Source organism: Parasteatoda tepidariorum, chromosome 10 (genome assembly GCF_043381705.1).
Source record: "Parasteatoda tepidariorum isolate YZ-2023 chromosome 10, CAS_Ptep_4.0, whole genome shotgun sequence".
In the NCBI taxonomy this organism is placed as follows: Eukaryota; Metazoa; Arthropoda; class Arachnida; order Araneae; family Theridiidae; genus Parasteatoda; species Parasteatoda tepidariorum.
Genome location: NC_092213.1, coordinates 13,967,696 through 13,988,701, shown reverse-complemented (window position 1 = coordinate 13,988,701; position 21,006 = coordinate 13,967,696). Strand labels below are relative to the sequence as shown.

The following is a 21,006-nucleotide window of genomic DNA, read 5'->3' as shown; positions in this document are numbered from 1 at the left end:
TTGTGGCGTGATTCTGTTTACATCACGTAAATGTTGATATAATCAAGTTATTTGTCGTTAAATTTTCGATTCGAGCACCTAAATAATTTTACAAAGATGAGCTCAATATTACAAACTTTAAGAAAACCTTTTGAGTATGCTTATAGTCTTTATCCTTCTAAAACGCATCAAGGTGTTTCGCCATCTCTAAGTGCTGAGAAGACCAGCGTTTTAAGTTCTATTTTGAGTCCTATTGAGACGTATGTTGTGTCGTTGCAAAGTCTTCTCATTTGGGAAAAACCTTACCTAAGCGCTGGCGCATTTGTTACTCTTAATATTTTATATTGGTAAGAATGCTTATTTTACTTTAAAAAAAAATATTGTATAATGTGTTATCTCTTGATCATTGATATACCTATGTATATTTGCATCCGAATTGAAATTTCCTTATCTTCATATTCTTGTTTACATGAAGTTGAACCACAGAATAATTAGATCAACTACTGTTAAAGATAAAAACTTATTAATCTTTAGGTACTTTTTTGAGGGGAATTTCCTAATTTTCTTTAAATGGAAATATGTGATTAGTGCCTTGATCTATATAATACTAAAATCAAAATATATTAGTTACTTCCAAAAAACATTTGTTGGTAATTATTGAAATTTGTCTTTAATACGTTACGTAATTTGTTTGTTAGTTTACCTTTGTACATTTACATCCGTATGGATATTTTCTTATCATATTCTTGTTTACATGTTGAATCAAAGTATAACATTATTAAATACTATTAAAACTTATTATTCCTAAAATGCTTATTTTTGGGGGAATTTTAGGATTTTCTTCGATTGAATAAGGAAAGAATTTATATAAATAAAGTGATTAGTGTCTTGGCCTATAAATTACTGTTTCAAAATATATTTGCTACTTTATATTAACATTCATTGATAACTACTGACATTTGTTTGTTGACTATTGATCAATAAATTCCCAGGTATGTTTACATTCGATTTAAAATATCCTTATTGCGACATACTTGTTTATACATTGCTACATCAAAGAATAATAGGATTAATTACTAATAGAAAACAAAAACTTATTATTCCTAAGGTACCTTTTTGGGGTAAATTGTAAAGTTTTCTATAATAATTGTAGTATAAAAGAAGTAATTCCAACCTTGACCTATTTTTGTTACATATATATTTGCTACTTCAAATTAACATTCATTGATAACTATTGAAATGTGCTTATTATGTTATATATTATCTATGGCTTACTAAATGTAAGTCAGTGTTGAAATTTTTTTATTGTCATATCCTTGTTTACATGCTGTTGAATTGAAGAATAATAGGATCTACTACTATTAAAAATATAAACACTTTTTAATATTAAAATGTATTTTCATTAGAGAATTTTATAATTTTCTTTAAAGAGAATTTTAAGAACAGGGTAATTATTGCATCTTGATCTGTAAATTACTTATAGTAATATATTAGGTACTTCAAATTAATATTTCTTGACAATAATTAAATTTTGTTTTTAATACATAATCTATTGATCATCAAATTGCCCACCTCAGATTAAAAGTTTTCTTTTCGTTTATGGTCTATATTTTTGTTTACATAATTTTGCTTCTTAATCGAAGCAACTGTGATTAAAAAAAAATTCTTTTAATACTAAACTATTTTTATGTGAGAGAGAGAAAATTTTAAAATTTTCTTGTCACGAAATTTATATGAATGAATAAATTAGTATCTTAATAGTTAAATAGCTTTGTTAAAATATAATATCTTCTTCAAATTAGTTGTGATTGTTTGATAAATTTTATATCTTCTATTCTAAACTTTGATAATGTATTTATTTATTATTTTTTTTATATATGTATACTGTTCTTTGATAATATATATATTTTAGGCTATATCTACTAAATGAAGTTAAGCAGTACATGTTTTTTATTTTGAAATTGTTGTTAATCAACTGTGGTTAAAAAAAAAATCTTTTAATACTAAACTTTTTTTATGAGAGAGAGAGAAAATTTTAAAATTTTCTTGTCACGAAATTTATATGAATGAATAAAATAGTATCTTAATAGTTAAATAGCTTTTTTAAAATATAATATCTTCTTCAAATTGGTTGTGATTGTTTGATAAATTTTATATCTTCTATTCTAAACTTTGATAATGTATTTATTTATTATTTTTTTTATATATGTATACTGATCTTTGATAATATATATATTTTAGGCTATATCTACTAAATGAAGTTAAGCAGTACATGTTTTTTATTTTGAAATTGTTGTTAATCAATGTTACTTTGTTAGGTAATGTGTTTTTGTAATGCTTTCTGTGTTTAATCTATGGATGGTGTCTTCTACACTAGGGAATGTTGAAAGCTACATACCGTTTATACTTCCGGGTTACTGTCTCCAGTGTATTTTAAAGCCATTTTTGGCTCACCACGTGATCATTGTGTTTTGAGATTCTTGCGAACATGGTATTTGATTACTTATTACTTGTGTTTACAATGCTAAAGGTGCTAACACTAACACTAATGTAAGATGGTGCACAGCTTGCAACAAACAGTAAGAAACAGATGGAAGGAGGCCAAATCAGGACTGCCAAAAAAGCGAGTTATTCAAAATCTGGCAACCATGTCACCATTTTTAACAATATATCTATAAATAACTATGGCAAATTTGAGCTAATTATCTAATTTACTTCTTTTATTGTAAATAAAATTATCCATTTGAAAATATCCCCTCGGAGAATAGGCTGTTGTAAGCAGTCGCAAACTTTCTGTAACTGGAGCAGGTATTGAGATTGTTATTGTTTACATTTATATTAAAAACACCGTCCATTTAATCAAAGTATTGATGGTAAATTAACAGTTATGTAGGTAAGCAGGAGTTTAAAAACACATTTGTTTTGGGCTTATTGATTTCTAGGTGGGTATTAAAAAATATATTAGGCAACGGTTCCTATATTAGTGCATTAGGTATCTATTATCACTTATTACCACTATTTTTAAGTTAGAATAAGCGTCAATAATAGTTGAGTGCATTGTTTTTAAATGTTTAGCTATGGATATGTAGGGAGGAATTTAAAAATACATTTGTTTTTGTACTTATTGATTTCAAAGTCTCCTGTAAAAAAAATAAGGTACTCTTCCGTTAAAAGACTTAGCATAGTTAAATTTTTTTCACCAAATCAAGCACCAAACATGATGATCAATCAATATTTTATTATTATAAATTATTCGATTAATCTAGTGTTGTTGTCTACATTGATGTTTTTTAGATATCTATTATCACAACATCCATTATCATTAAGTATTAAGGCATAATTAGTGTCTATAAATAGTGAATCATTACATCTTTCTGAAATGAATAAATAACCTTTTTTTTTAGTGTAAATCTTCTATGTAGATTAAAGCATTCACTATCGTCTAAGTTCACATTCACAATAAAGAAATTTTTAAAAAATCTTAAATTATGAGGAAAAAAAAGACATTAACATATCTTAATGAGGATGGATGTTGTGATAATAGATATCTAAAAATAATAGATATCTTAATATTTTTGTGCTCTTTAACGTTGTCTACCTTAGTTTGTAACATATCTCATATTTAAAATGCATTATTTTTGCATAGATTGTTTAAAATTAAGCATGTCTCCACCAACTATTCATCCAAACGTTTTCAAATTTGTGCTTTAGAAAAATTATCTTAATGTGTTGCTAGAAAAGTATCACCATTTTTAGTGAACATCCATTTAGTAATAACTATGGAAATGAATTTCTTAATCTTATAAAATATATATTGTTTTCCTGTAATATTAAAATTTTTATAGTTAAGTAACTTTTCAACTATCTAGATTGTTTGCTTTGTATTTTTTTTTAATCTAATGTCTAATCTTCGGTCTAATTATTATTTATACAAAATTCTAGAAAGATAAAATACTCGTTAATTAATATGTTTAAAAAATTCAATTATAAAAAAGAGTTTTCACCATGATTAAATGTAAATATTTTACATTTATTGACCTTTTTGATACTTGAATGCATTAATGAGTAGCAGTTAAATTTGTTCTATTCACATATTTAATTACATTTATATTAATGGAGTCTTTTTCAAACGTATTAATTTTCTTTGCAGGCTTATTGTATCTTGGAATCGGAGATTTCTTTCTATATTATCAATATTTGCTTTAGCATTATTTTTGTATAAGACTTGGGTCAATCAAATATGGCCTGAAATTAGAGGTGAGTAAATTATTTATTAGAGCTGTTTTATTTGAAAACTGTCTGTTTTCTGAATGACTTTTATTTATTTCAGTGCCTCCTAAAGAAGGTGAAGATACGGAAAGGTAGATTTTTAGTATATTTTCTATATTGTTACGTTTATTAGAGTTTCAAGTATATTTGTCACCTTATTGCAATTACCAAGATAATTTTGGAACCAAGANTTGGAATCGGAGATTTCTTTCTATATTATCAATATTTGCTTTAGCATTATTTTTGTATAAGACTTGGGTCAATCAAATATGGCCTGAAATTAGAGGTGAGTAAATTATTTATTAGAGCTGTTTTATTTGAAAACTGTCTGTTTTCTGAATGACTTTTATTTATTTCAGTGCCTCCTAAAGAAGGTGAAGATACAGAAAGGTAGATTTTTAGTATATTTTCTATATTGTTACGTTTTATACATAACATAATTGTTACGTTCAAGTATATTTGTCACCTTATTGCAATTACCACGATAATTTTGGAACCAAGATACCGATGAATTTAGAACTTCTTAATCTGCTTTTTTTTTAAGAGGCTTGATTTATTTTTGCCTTCATTTCATTAGTATTATAGACGCGCAATTACCAAGATAAGTTTGGAACCAAGAAACCAATGAATTTAGAACTTTTTAATCGGCTTTTTTTTTCAAGTGCTTAATTTATTTTTACCTTCATGTTATTAATATTATAGAGCATCTTCATCAGAATTTACATTAGCTATCATGTGTCAATTTTTGTTGAGTCATCAAAATCCTAATGTAGTGGTATAAAAAAAATTATTGGTCTTAAATTTAACAGTACTTAGCGGTTAATATAAAAGGCTACAAAAATTTTTTTAAATAAAATTTAACAACTGTTGAAAGGAAAGATCTTGAAAAAAAAAACCTTTTTTTTATATAAATACTTGAATTTTAATTCTGTTCATTTTTGTTAAATTTCTTAATTTGTGTTTAATTAGTTGGTGTACATTGAATCCGGGTGTTTTGAGTGTTCCTGAGTTGTGTAAATATTTAAACGATTTCCTGGACAAAATGATTATACTGTGGAAAGATGTTTGGAAATTGAGGAAAGAAAACCATGGATTAGTGAGTAATTTATTTTTGTCTTTGAAACAATTAATTGAATTGATCTAGCATGTATATATTATTTAAGTTGTGTTCATGCATTGGTGCTTAATTGTTTATTGATGGGTTATAAATAGAGTTACAACCAAATGTTCTTTTGGCATTTTTCAGCTTCTGTTTCTGTAGGCTTTTAGAAATGTTAGTATTTTCAGTTTTTATGTAGTTTGATTAACTGAACCATTTGCTTTAAAATACTTTCAATAAATTAATCGAAATTTTTAAATTATTTAAATCATTATTTTGTTTTTTAGTCGTACCAATTTTGTACGTTATTTAGCAATTAAATGTTTTGAGATGTGGATTATGGGATATCTTACCTACAAATCTTATTTAACCCTTTGAATGTTAGTCCTGGCTTTTTACGAACTTTCAAATGCAGACTTTACTGCATTAAAAAACCTGTTTTTACGTGTTATTGAATAGGAAAAATGTGCAAAACAGAAAAATTTCTGAGCAATTTTCCTGGGCACTTGGATGGGAGAGAGATAAAATAAAATGTTCAAATTCTCATTTTTTAATAATAGAAATTATGATTATAAAGAAAAAAGTTTAGAATTAGAATGTATGTTAATTGTAAAATTTTTTTTTGATTCAGATAGAAAAAATACACAAATCGGGTTAGTAAAATAGTAAGAAAGAAGTAACACTCATTTGTGGAATATAATCTTTTGAAACAAAATCCGCTTCTTTTTATTTTTTCAATGTCCATATTTCACGACTTTTCCTAATTTTCAACTACTAAACTATGTAATGTATATGAAACAATTGGGTGTTTTTCAAATGTTACAGAGACAGAGACTATTAACTATTTGAAGTTGTTGCATATTATTTTTTTCAGTACCAGTGAACTTAACCGAAATTTTGTAAACAGTTTTTTTTTTTTTTTCATTTATTAGAACTTAAGCATTTGTCTATATGACCTTTTATCTGTTTAAATTACTTGTGTTTAATGGTGTACAACATTCTTTTGATTCTAGTTTATTATAATATAAGGACATTAATTTACCTTTGCCACCACTAAGAAAATAATTTCCTGAATCTACAGAGAATTTATGGTAGTTATGATCTCTGCAAAAATATAATTCTGAGAAACCTTATTTTATTTAATTATATTGTACATTCTTTTCAGTAAAACTATTTCTCCATAAGCAGTAGTGTATTTATATATAATAGCTTTTCAAGGAATTTAGCAAATCTCTACAAAAAACATTTAACTTTCGAAATTGGAGGTTTTGGACAATTTGTTAAATTTTTTAGTTTTCTAGTGCTTTGATATATTTAAGTTCCTCTGTATTATTTTTATGATACATTAATAATTTCTATGTTTTAGCTTTTATAACTGTAAGTTTTATTTGTCGTTATTATGTTACAGTTTTGTGCACTCATGTGTGGATTTTTTTCATTGACTGGCTTGTTTGGCATAGTTTTCCCTGGAGTGCTTATTATTTATTTCTTTGGCAAGTATACTATCCTAAGTTGTTATTCATATAGTTGTCTATATAATTATTTATAGATCTGAACAAATTCATTGTGAAATATTAATGTTTTTAAAGATGATGATGATTTTTTAAGAGATATTTGGACAATATATCATTTTAATTTTATGACGCTTGACAAATAACATCCATATGTTGCTTAAGGGCACATGAAGCTGGTACATTAATATAAAATATGAATATTTTTTAAGCATTGTGATAGCAATATTAAAAAAAAAACTATTGTTGTATATTATGAACACCATATTTTATCATAAATATCCAAAGTGTGATTACTATTGAAACAGATAATATCAGATTATTAATTTTAATGTTGCAATAATTATCGACAATGAGGAATATAAAATCTGATAGTATCAAATATCATTCAAAGACAGCAAGTTATTGCACAGTGTTTTTTTCTTTTTTTAAATGAGAAGTATCAAGTATTTGAATTTTGAACTTTTTTAATTGCATTCTAGTTTAATAACATAATCTAGTTTCTAGTTAATAAAATAATATTAATTTTCAATTCATTTTATAAATAATGTTTAAATAAGGTAAATAAAAAATTGGAAAGAAAAATAAATTTAATGAATGCCTTGAGAAATTAAAACAAATATAAAGTTTCTTTCAATGTTTTACATACAGAGTATAGTAAAACTTTATTTTATAATCAAAGTTCTTTAATATTATCAAGCTTTCGACTTCAGCTTTTTTCATTCAATATCATCCACATGTGATCATGTTGGTTAGAAGAAAATGAAGCTAGGTGATATATTATCATAAAATATGGATATTTTTTAAGCATTGTGATGGCAATATATATATTAAAAAAATTGTTCTTATATATTGTGAGCACCATGTTTTATCATAAATATCCAAAGTGGGATTACTTTGGAAACAGATAATATCAGATCATTAATATTAGTTTTAATGTTACAATAATTATCGAAAATAAGGAATATATATAAATTATAATTTTATGAATGTATTAAATAAATTTATGTGTTATGCATGTATAACATTTACACTAAGAAATGTATTCTTAGCACAAAGTTAAATTGTGTTTTGAATTATTCTTTAATATAATGTTAAGTAAATGGTGATACTTATTTAATAATTAGCAATTTCTAATAGGTACTAAAATAGAATATTTACAAACTTACATACTATTTATACAGGTACTTGTTAAATAATTAGCAATTTATTATAGGTACTCTAGTAAAATATTTACCTGCCTCCTTTTAATGATCGCATGGAAAATATTTATTATTGTTAGTGAAATAACTATTAGATTTCAATTATTAAATTTACTTAAAACATAGCACCTTTGAGTGAACTTTATATATTTAAATTAATTATAAGTTCTGGTAGTCAAAATAAGCAGCCATAAAAAAAAATAGCCAGTGATATTTAAAATTTAAAAAGGTCTTAAATGTAATGCTGCATTTTAAATTCGATCTTATCTTTTATCATGTGTATAACTAGGGTTCACACCAGCAATGAAAATTTAGTGGTAAAATAGGATCACCTAGGTATTCATTTAGTGGTCCAAAACTTAATATGGTAGAAAAACTTGAGAAAAAAATCAAACTGCACTATTAGATAATACATTTTATGGTTCACTTTAAGAATTATTTATTGCCATCTATACGACCCTAAAACTTGTTGGATTCATTACCCATATAATGATTAAATATTAGGATTTATTAAAATTAAGTGAAAATAATATAAATATATAGATTCAACATAGAGATTAAAATGCTGATTAAATAAATGAAGAAAACAAAGAAAGTAAGAACTAACAATATGTGTTATAAATTAATTAGATAAAAATTATAAAGTTTTAAATAAAGTCAATTCTATTAGAGCAAAAAATATCTCATTGATTTGTACTGTCAGTATATGAAGGCACAGCACAACATGTAAAGTTGAAATTTCACCATTTAAATTTTTTTGTACCAGACACTTTCAGTTATTCCATTTGACTTCCATACCATGCATAGAACTGTGAAATTAGTACAACAAATTTTGTTTCAAATTCATGGAATTAGATGGGATTGCTATTCTATAAATTTTAAACAAGGCAGTAAATTTGCCGCCCATTTGTATGATTTTAGCAACATTTGGTGACAATTGTCGCCGCATCATCCTACTGGCATGAACTCTATGTATAACAAATGTATGCATAACAATTATAAATTTCTTATTTGCACGATAAGATCCTCTGTTGTCATTTTTTTTAAAATTGTTTTTGTCAAATTTATTTATTAATTTCATATATATATATTTTTCTATATAGTGTTGTTATTAACCCTGGGACCTGGAGTAGCTTTACATCTAATTCCTTCAACTGTTTATGATCAGATAATTGGCTACTTTTCTGAAACCGACAGTCAAGGTATATTTATGATTTTTACATTTTAAGAAATAATAACTATCAGGGCTGTCTAGTATTTGAGACTGGTGTAAAAAGGTGCTGTAAAATCTAGTTAAAACTGCCCACGAAAGACCTACCTGAATAAGCTGTCAAAAACAGTAAAATCTAATTTTTTTTCATGTTAAAATTAACTTTAATTCTAAACAAATAAAGTCTGAATTCTGACTCCATTAAACGGAACACCAAGTTGCTTATGCATCTGAGACAAACATTGTCCCAGGCTGGTGAAAAAACTCCCACAATTTTTGAGAGGAAGATTTTCCGATCCATTTATGGTGGCTTTTGCGATAACGGAGTTCGGAGAACTAACTCTGAACTTGATGATTTATTCAGAAAACNATATTTCTTTTTCCTATATAGTGTTGTTATTAACCCTGGGACCTGGAGTAGCTTTACATCTAATTCCTTCAACTGTTTATGATCAGATAATTGGCTACTTTTCTGAAACCGACAGTCAAGGTATATTTATGATTTTTACATTTTAAGAAATAATAACTATCAGGGCTGTCTAGTATTTGAGACTGGTGTAAAAAGGTGCTGTAAAATCTAGTTAAAACTGCCCCCGAAAGACCTACCTGAATGAACTGTCAAAAACAGTTAAATCTAATTTTTTTTCATGTTAAAATTAACATTAATTCTAAACAAATAAAGTCTGAATTCTGACTACATTAAACGGAACACCAAGTTGCTTATGCATCTGAAACAAACATTGTCCCAGGCTGGTGAAAGAACTCCCACAATTTTTGAGAGGAAGATTTTTTGATCCATTTTTGGTGGCTTTTGCGATAACGGAGTTCGGAGAACTAACTCTGAACTTTATGATTTATTCAGAAAACCCGACAGTCTGAAATACATAACATAAGAAATGGGGCGGATAAATTTTAGGAATGATTGATGAGCAAATGATTGAAAAAAAATCCTTCTTCCAAAACCAATAGGAGTAAGAAAGAGAGGCGGACCCAGGTTGAGGTGGTCAGACTACCTTCAAAGTGACTTCAATATAAAACCAGAGACTGGCTGTAGCGCCCAGGGGGAAAGAATGGTCTCATCATCTTGAAAAAGCCAGGGTCCATCCAGGACTGTTGAGCTATTGATGAATGAATGAATAAAGTGTAAAGTGCAAATTAATAAATTTAATGTTTGAAAATAACTATTTAACTAAAAATTATAAGTTACATACTCATATGTTTATAGTAAAATTTATTATTATAAAAGTTATAAAATATCAAAAAAATAATGATAATATAAAATATTAACAACATTAAGTAAGTAATTCAAAATATAAAAATATTTGTAAATATAATAGGCCTCTAAGATAAATAATATCTTAAAATTCATTTTATACTTTTAATACTTGAAAGTACAAAAATTCGACATTCAAATTAAAAAAATTTCATTATTACAATGTAAGTTTTTGTTTTCTCAACATTGTTTTGCAAAAGATAAGATAAAATATTATTTCAAGATAAGTTAAAAGTATTATGCACAGTGCTGACGACATTGCGGCAATCATGTCATTGGTCACAAAATTGTGGAGCCTTTTCCGCCATGACCCACAGTGGGCTATTGTGGGAATGCTTATATATATATGTGTATATACATGGTGTGTAGCATTTTTAAAAAGTACTTAAAGGTGCTTATTTTCGTTTTTAAAAGCCTTCAAGGATGCTTTTTTCATTGGGTGTTTTTAAAAACTGTTTAATTTTCCCTTTTCCAAAATGAAAATTTTTCTTTACCATCTCGATTTTTGCCACATATTATGTAAAAGTGTGCTTTTCATATTGTTCTATTCAGCGTATTTCCAATTCATTCAACCATAATCTATTTCAACATACCGTCGATCCATAGCGTATGAAAGCGCCAATCATTTTACATGTTTGAAATACTTGCGGATCCGCATGTGTTTCAACAAAGCTGGGTTTGGTGAGACTATTGCACTCTCATGTGCAACGCTGCTACATTTTGGAAGATATTCTCTATTTCAAACTTCATTTTCCACCCTCTGATATGGAACCGAAAAACCTCTTAAACTTTTTTATAATGGTTAATATAATCAAGAAAAGAGTTCTTTTTGTCAGAAACTAGTTATTTTATCATGTAAAATCTTTGACAATTATTTTGTATTTTGTAAATGTATATAGTACTTAAAAGTATCTTTTGAGTGCTTAAAAAATACTTAAAAGGTGCTTATTTTTTGTTGATAGATTTTGCTACGCACCTGATATATATATATATACACATACCCATGCTATAACCTATCTTTTACTATTGTACATTTGATGTATCTCAATTGAATTTAATGTATTTCTTGTAACATCTAAACAATGCAATAATTTCTAATAGTTTCAAAATCCCCATGCATTTCGGACAAAGACAGTGATATAGAGGAATTTGTACCTGAAATATCACCAGAGGTTATTAGGCAGCTTTCTTTAAAGGATGATGTGCCTGAAATTCCTAGTCCAGGGGTTGTTTTAACAGAAAGCTCGGCCATTTCTGGAGATGCAAGTTTTATAACTGAAAGTGAGTTATTTGTCTTTCTGCTCAATTTTGTGCCCATTTAATTTTTCTGAATGTAGTTTATATAAGAGTACTTATGCAGTCAAAATTGCCGATAACGAGTTCATAGGAGCTGCAATATTTGCTTGTAAAAAATGGGTTTGTCAAAAAATTAAAAGGTTCATATATGCTTAATTATTTTCATATATGGTACTTACTGTTTTTTATACTGTTTAGAAATATAAAAAAATAAGTTAATTTGTTTTAAGCTATCTTATTCTTTCTTGTTGTGTTATTGTTCTTCAGATAAGATTTATTTTCCTAAAAACATCTTCATTTGCACCGCTGCCTTTGAAAGTAGTTTTAAGTTTTTCATTATTTTTTCATCTGCTTTAGAATATATTTCAGCTACAATATCCTCAGGAGTAGTTATCTCGGAAGTGATAGCATTGGCATCGAAGTATACGTAGCTTTCAATTCTTCTCTACTTTGTCCTTTTAATTCAAATTTTTGGAGTCTGCTACTTCTTCCTCGAACACAGATTGTTTGTAAAAACCGTGGTTTGATGCTCCAATAGACTTAAAATTGTACCAACAAAGTATTTCCTATTTCTTTGACAAATCCCAGTTATTTATTTATTTATTTATTTATTTTTTAAATCAAGCATCATTATAAGCGAGTAAAATTTTTAAGTCTTGAAAAATTTTTTCCTTCCTTTAAGTCAGTGCCTATCACAAACATACAATATGTACGATATTACTATCTCAATGAGTTTTGGGTGTGTAGGTGATGTTATCAGTAGATAACTGTTGAGCACCAACTATAAAGTAACTTAATTTAATTAATCAGCGACTTTTTAAAACTATATGTGTAAACTCTACAATATCGAAACTTGTTAAAACCATCCTTTAGTAAACCTTTAAAGTTTTTTGGGGGGCATATGTAACGGGGGAAAATTATTCGTTTCATCCCTAGTTTTTATAAAAATATCTATATATTTATTTACCTTTTTTCTTAATAAAATTTTCAATTTATTTGATAGGTTTTCAACATTGCAGAATAATGAAAGGAGAGGATGAAAATTATTAAAATAAAATAATTTTTAAAAAAATATATAAAAATCCGGAGAGGGGGGGGATAATATAATCTCTTCATTAGCTCACATGATTATATCCTCAAAAAAAAGTGCTTTCTAATATTATCAAACTTTTTATTTAAAGAATTTTACAGCTAAACTTTTGGATTATCAGTTGCACGAGAATAAGAATTTTTGTTTTCTATTTTTTTGGGGGAAATTTTGCAATGCATTTTTTCTACTGTAAATTCTCTTCCGAAACTGTGTTGTAAATAAATATTGGTTATTTTTCCCAACCGTGTTTGTCGATTAGCTAAACAAATACATGAGGCATTTAGGAATTATTAAATTCCCCTGATAATTAAACTTGCAATTTGTGATTTGCATTCAGGAATAGGAAGCTCAATAAAGAAAGGCGTTTGATTCGGCTAATCACATAAATCAAAAATTATTATTTTTGTTGAAATTTAAATTACAAACAAGTGAGACAAAAATAATGTATTTCTTTCTTTTAATTTTCGCAAAATGTAGGTGATGACTTTTCCCTCTATCAAGGTCTTGGGGCATTCCCAAGTGTCGAAGAAGAAGGAGAAAGCGACATTGATGAAGATATTTCGGACATCGTGCCTCAAGTAGAATCAGAAAAAATTGAAATTCATTTTAACCCCTCACACTTTAAAGACAGTTCTGAATCGGAAAGCGAAGCCGCCTTCACGGAAGGCCTCTCTTTCAGCGATGCACAAGAACAAAAGCCATCGAGTGATCAACTGTGCACAAAAGACACCACTGCACAAGAAAAGTCTTCTAAAAGAAAAGAAACTCGCAAGTTATCTTCCGATTTAGAAGACGAACTAGAAGATTTTGAATTGCTTGATGACTCTGATATCCCTAGTTTAAAGTGATGACATCTGTTGCTAATAAAAATTCTTCAGATTTTTTTTTAAAACTGGGGATCTCGACTACTTTAGTTGCTATCTTGTTTTAGTTAGTGTTTAAGAGAGATTTTTTTTTGTGTGTTGTGGTTGTGTGCACATTTTCACCAAAGTTTAAATCTATCATATAGTTATATATTTAAGTAACATTACAAGTTATAGTATTGTAATTTATAAAAAGCTCCCATTTTTCATTCATCGTTTAACATTTTTTTAGGAAAAGGATTGAATTTTGTTTTTTTACATATTTTTTATGATGAATTGTAAAAGTTATTAATTAAAGTAATTTTTATAATGTTATATCTATATTTAAATTTTATTCATTTCAATTGCTAGAGAAGTTTTATAAGAATTCCTAAAATTTTATATTTATTTTATAATCCACTTCTTTGTGGACATCTATTTAAACTAGAGGTGTCAAGGGTCACTATGAATTTATAGCTTTTGTATCAATTGATAAAATCTTAATTTTTTATTGATTTATTAAAAGCAATAAATCTTAAAAATTTGACGAAGTCTATGTATTATCTACAATAAATTAACATTCAAAATTTTATCTTTAATAAAAAAAAGTTATAGGCATAAAATACATGTTATTTATTGTATAACAATTTTAAATTTAAGCAAGACAACTTTTTTTTTAAACATATTATGGCCAAAGATTTTTTTTTTTTTTAAAAAAAGGAATTGTAGAAAATTTTAAATATTTGATCACCTTGAATTTTGCTGCTTCCATTTAGCTTGTGGGCCTCACAGGATATTCAACCCTTATTTCATCTAAATAACGAATGGACATTTCAGCTGGTTTATTTATGCTTCTTTGATATTTTAAAGTTTCATAGCAGTTTAAACAATGCTATGGATTGTTAACTAAAAATTTTATTTATAACTATTATGGTTGCAAATTTAAAATTAAAACTTCTAGAAATTGTATTAAGTCATTTTTTACTTTTAAATTCTTGACTGTCAATGAAATATTTAATTAATTGTCATTAAAAAAAATTTTTATGTGAAATTTCACTACATATTTGGTGAAGATTATCTATATTTGTTTACTTGCAGATATAATATATAGGTCAGTTTTTAGCATAAAGTGTAATAACAGTTGAGAAGCATGTAACTGTTAACAGTATAAGTATGTTTATTAACAAGTTTGTTATGATGACTTGCTTTATAAACTTTTGCATTTTGTTACTGCAATTGCAATTTGATCTCAGCAAAGCTTAGAATATATTTTTGACATATTTTATGTGAGACATGAAATATTTTTATTTGGATATTTTATAATATCAGTTGCAATATCGTGTGAAAATTTATATTGCTCAAAAAAATTGGTATTGGTTTTAATATATGATTTATATTTTTGTAAGTTTTTTTATAAAGGATTTTAATTTAAACAATGAAAAAATTTATTTTTTTAATAAAATGTAGTGCAATTTGATTAAGATAAGAATTTTCAAATGCCCTGCACCTTAAAAGTATTTAGGAAAAAGAAAAATTTTATGAAATATTTGAGAAATTATCATAATATTCTGACAGCTTAAATAAATTATTATGGCTAAATTAGCCTGGTATTACAATTGGTTAAATAGTATGTTTATTACTTATTTTTTTGTTTTGACAATTTGTTTGATTGTGATTGCAAAGAAGATATCTTTACTTTATGTAAAGTCTTTACTAAATATGAACAATACCTTATATTTAACTTTCACTTTATGAGCAGTCTTTGTCATTAGATTGTTATTTTTAGTAATAATAACTACTAGTTCTAGACATTTTTTACTGCATTCTATGCCTTAAATAGATATATTTCACTTATCATTTAACTCCTTTCACTGATCATATGGCATTGAATTAATATACTTGTGATATCATGTTTATAGTATTTAAACTGTATATTCTATAGAACATCATCTATTTGAAGTGATTTTGTGGTTCAGATATCACATTAAAGGCCCTGATTCTTATTTATTCAATTTGTTTTTGTGGTCAGAATTGGATGCAATTTAAATATTGCCAGCTTATTAGCGAATTGTTAGCAAGGTTTTGTTTGAGTTGCATCCATAAATTTATATACATGAAGGTTCTCGGTGTTGGAAGTGTTATAATTATTTCAAACTATTATCCCTTTTGCTCTAAGTCCCCCAGTGGGCTGATCGTAAAGACACGGTTCGCAGTAGAACACCGAAGTCAAGCTTGCGGTCAGTAAGTGGGTAGGTGACCACTTTAACCAGCCTGCATAGAGACTGAGGGTGCGCAGTATCGGTCCCCGTGAAACTGTTCTACCCTAAAGTACTCAAAGCGGGAATAGCATCCCCTTTGCAGAGGATTAAAATTGTGAAACATATCTTCAGATCATCCTCAGTGATGTTTCCCAGACAGTTGCCAATAGCCCATTGCGGGAATAGCATACCCTTTGCAGAGGATTAAAATTGTGAAACATGTCTTCAGATCATCCTCAGAGATGTTTCCCAGACAGTCGCCAATAGCCCATTGCGCAGCTCTAATGGGACATAAATAAAGTATCTACCTACCCTTTTGCCCTTTTCCAAGAACGTTGGAAGTTTTTAAAAAAAAAAAAATTTGTTTCTAAAGATAGGTTTTGATGACCTAAAAATAACCTTAAGAATAGCAAAATAATGACTTTAAAATCGAAAAAAATTCTTGTGTAACTAAGAAAGTATTTTGTATGAAACAGTATTTCTTACCAGAATTTACACTTAATTGTATTAAAATATGCATGCTAAAACTGAGTCAAAATAAATATTAAAAGAGGAAAGCAAGGTTTTAGAATTAAGCTATAAGAAGCAAAAGTACAAAAAATTGCTCAATGCAAAAAAAAAAAAAAAAAANCTAAAAAAAAAAGGAAAAAAAAGGAACACATAAAATAGTCCACAATATAAAAAAATTCCCTGAAATGGAAACAAATCTCAAAGGCTTCTATAAAATAGTAAAAAATGTGAATGTCATCAAAATCTGGACCTTAGTAAATATGTAGAAAGAGTTAAAAGAAGAAATGTTTTTAGTTACGTATTGAAAACCCCAACAATCTGGGTTTAGTTGTGATTTACCGTGTGGTGTGAAGTCTTAAAAAAGTGGTTTTCTAAAGGGAGGGAAAAAAATATATCTTATATAAGTTTTATCTCGTTTGAAATTTACTAAACGTCTTCCTTTAATTTTTAAGTTTTTTTTCTTCAGAAATATGGTCTTCATATTGAATTATTGTTTTTAATTTTTATATGGCTTGGAATTCTGTGTTTTATTAAAAGCATGTTTTGTAACAATTGTGTTAAAGAGAGGACTTGTTTTTTATGCTTTATTTGATATAAATTATTTTTTGTCCTGCTTTCAAAACGTAATTATTACCTAATTTAGTTATAGGTAAAGGAAAGTTTGTTAAAATAAATCTTTGAAATATTTTAGTACTACTGTGGATAGAATTATAAGGTCTATAAGCATATTTTAGTACTCCATTTATTTAATTTTGATTACAGAATTTAGAAGCCAAAATGTAACTGTTTTTTGTTTATTTTAAATTTCTGTCTGAGAATTCTTAACAATTTTTACAGTGCCTAAAATAAAAATCTCAATATTTTTTTATTTACTGATTAGATTTTCTTATACTACAATGTGTCTTTAATGATACAAGTGTCTATACTCAAGTATATTAGTACTTGAGTATATTAGTTTTTTAAAAAAAAAAATTTTAGGAAAAAACTTTAACTTTACGAATATAGGTCTAAATTAACAGAAACCTCAAATACTTTCAATTTCTCTTATATTATTTATTACTTGGAAAAGCGGTTATCATCTCCAAAATGTTCAGGTTATTTTGCACTAGTTCAAAATTTCAGGGGGATTGGATTTGGTTGTCAAAAGTTTCATTAGAGTTAAAGTTAATTTTATATGCCTTTATAATTTAAATTTTTGACCAATAATATTTAAAAATAATCTGATTAATATAATTTCATTATTGTGATTACAATTATTTCAGGTTTAGAATTATTGTAACTAATAGATTTTAAGTTTTTAGACGAAAATTTTTGTTGTTGTTAAAATTAACATATTCACATACATTATTTGTTTACATACATTAATTAACATATATTATTGATTCGATGATTTTAACTGTAAATTTTAATAATTGAAATGTTATCTACAATACATATTTGAAGAGGACTGGAAAATAGTTCTTCATTTTTAAAAATGAATCCTGCAGTATTTACCATGTTTTGAGAAATGCTTTAAATTAATGGTATCAATATTTTTTTTTAATAGTTTAGAATATTTAATTTTTGGAAAAGTGGCCACATTTTTTTTAAAAAAAGATATTACTACTGGTCACTGACTGTACTACACCCCATATTTTAATCTAAATTTTAGTTAGATTTAAATCTAAATCTATTGAGAAAGATATGTTTATTCTGAGAAAATAGATTATTTTGCCTGGTTTTGAAATTTTAAGTATCATATACATTAATTAGCATATTTAAGGTTGGACTCTTAAATCATTAAAATTGCATCTTAGTGCATGACAATACGATCAGTAAATAAGTTGAGTTTTTTTGTGCACTGTATTTTCATATTTAACAATGGTGGCTGCTTGTTTATTATATAAATACGCATCTATGCTACATAATTTTAACCTTACTAATTTGTTAATCATAAATTATAATGTGACTTTTGATAGTTTTGTAAGCTATTGTTGATTTTGTTTTATTTTGAAATTCTTTAATTTATTTTCTTGTTTACATATGAAAGAAAAGAATATAACAATCTAGTCATTTCCAATCTTTATATATGAATTTTTTGTGTGATGACACAGAAAAAGAATTTTGTTTTGCTACAACAAGTGTTATTCGTCAATCAAGTTGGATTTTTTTTTTGTAGGTAATAGATATAAATGATTAAAAGTGTTTGTCTAAATAAAAGTAAATTTAAAGAATATTGCTCAGTGTGTGATAACAATTATAGTTGTAGAAGTCAGTTAAAATATTTAAAAGCCAAATTTTCATAGGATTCCTTATTTGTGTTCTAATCCTGCAAATATATTGTCATCTTAAAAGATATTTACCGAATCATTTGGAATTTTTTACTAAAAAAACTTAAAACAAAAATTGATTAAAATAAGAGTTTTATTCTAATAACTTTTCAAATTCAAAAGAATCTTTCATCTAATAAATAATCTTTTTAACTACACAAGTTGGAGTTTCCAATTGAGGATAAAAGTGTCTTAACTTAATGCAACCATTTTCAGACAGTGGTTTACTTCGTCAAGATAAAATTGGCGGCATATTCTAGATAAAAGTGATAGTTCTTGATAATTTATAACTTAACAATTAATTCAAAATAGACATAATCTTTTTAATATAAAAAAAGTTCAGCACGATGTCGATTGGCGATTGACACTTTGAAGGTGGCCACAAAACAGGGAATTTTATTAATCTATAAAAAATCGGGGAAATATGAGGAAATTTTATCACTGTAGGGGAAAAAAGGGAATTTTATCATTCTGAAAAAAAAAACAGGTAATTTCATCAATGTGGGAAAAATCAGGGAATTTTATTTATGTAGAAAAATCAGTAAATTTTAACAATCTGGAAAAATCAGGGAAATGTCAGAAATTTAAATACCTTAAAAGTCAGGAAGAATGAATTAATTTAAGTTTGATACTCTTAAAAATCCAATTTTTCCTCCAAAGAAAATGGTCTCGCAATAATTTTTTTAAGCTATTTAATTTTAGTTCTAATAATTCATAAATATTCTGTAATATGTTTTCTGTATAAAAAAAGTCACTGCTGAGAAATTAATAATGAAATTAAATTTATTGATTGAAAAATGAAGGAAATTTGAAAAGGAAATCTGCCTGAAAAAGTCAAAGAATTTTTTTCTTCCCGAGTGTTTGTGGCTATCCTGTTCCTTTTATAATATGCAGCATACTTTTAATAAAAAAAGTGCAAAATATGTTGTATAAATTGTTTTGACTGTACGTTTTGTTACTGATTTAAATGCATTGATTTTTTTTTTACTTGTTGCCGTGCCATCTTAAGTCTTTCTCCTGATGTGATCTTTGTTTTTTTTTTTTCTATAAAAAAAAGGAAAATTTAAAGTTTATATGATTGTTATATTTGTACATGAATGTGTTTTTGAATTGTTTTTATATTTCTGTTCTTGAACAAATATAATCTGGGCCATTGTTTTATATTCACTATAAATAAACCATATCTCACTTACTTTCATTTCTTTTACATTTTGCCTTAAAATGTATGCTTACATAATTGCTCCTTTTATGTAAAATTATTTTTAAATCCATTGATGGATTTTGCTGCCAGCATCATTCATGCTGATTCCCATTGTAAAATTATGTATTTCTTTAATTCCTGGTAATGTCCTGGGTTCCAGAAAATGGTGAGAGATGACGTAAAACAGGATTCACGGGTGGGCCCTGGCCTTCTCTTGTGATTTCTACATTTAGCGACTACTCTCCAGGGCTTAATCCTAAGAATTTTTTACGACATTCTCAGAATAGTCTACCCTGATGTCTTTTTAGCATATGCTTTTTTCAAAAGACTTTCTTGCTGCTTCAATCTTCATGCNGCCTTTTTTTTTTTTTTTTTTTTTTTTTTTTTTTTTTTTTGTAGATAATAGATTCAAGAATATTGCAATTTCAAGAATATTGCTCAGTGTGTGATAACAAATATAGTTGTAGAAATCACTTAAAATATTTAAAAGCCAAATTTTAATATGATTCCTTATTTGTGTTCTAATCCAGCAAATATATTGTCATCTTAAAAGATATTTACCGAATCATTTGGAATTTCTTACTAAAAAAAACTTAAAACAAAAATAAATTAAAATAGAGTTTTATTCTAATAACTTTTCAAATTCAAAAGAATCTTTCATCTAATAAATAATCTTTTTAACTACACTTGTTGGAGTTTCCAATTAAAGATAAAAGTGTCTTAACTTAATGCAACCATTTTCAGACAGTGATTTACTTCTTCAAGATAAAATTGGCAGCATATCCTAGATAAAAGTGATAGTTCTTGATAATTTATAACTTAACAATTAATTCAAAACAGACTTAATCTTTTTGATATAAGAAACTTTTTGTAATTAGAAAGTTCAGCACGATGTCGATTGGCGATTGACACTTTGAAGGTGGCCACAGAGCAGGGAATTTTATTAATCTATAAAAA

General features: G+C 26.7%; 2 protein-coding genes across 3 annotated transcripts in view; one reads left to right on the top strand and one right to left on the bottom strand.

Moving 5' to 3' along the window:
- Positions 1-21,006, bottom strand: part of LOC107449418 (uncharacterized) — a 314,197-nt gene that overhangs the window by 233,043 nt on the left and 60,148 nt on the right. The window lies entirely within an intron of this gene.
- On the top strand, positions 97-20,040 carry LOC107437372 (reticulophagy regulator 3). The gene is made up of 9 exons (XM_071186885.1): positions 97-326; positions 4,130-4,236; positions 4,310-4,340; positions 5,218-5,344; positions 6,756-6,840; positions 9,164-9,284; positions 9,522-9,760; positions 11,645-11,824; positions 13,407-20,040. Exons 1-9 carry the CDS (start codon positions 97-99, stop codon positions 13,775-13,777), a joined length of 1,491 nt encoding a protein of 496 aa, XP_071042986.1. The 3' UTR covers positions 13,778-20,040.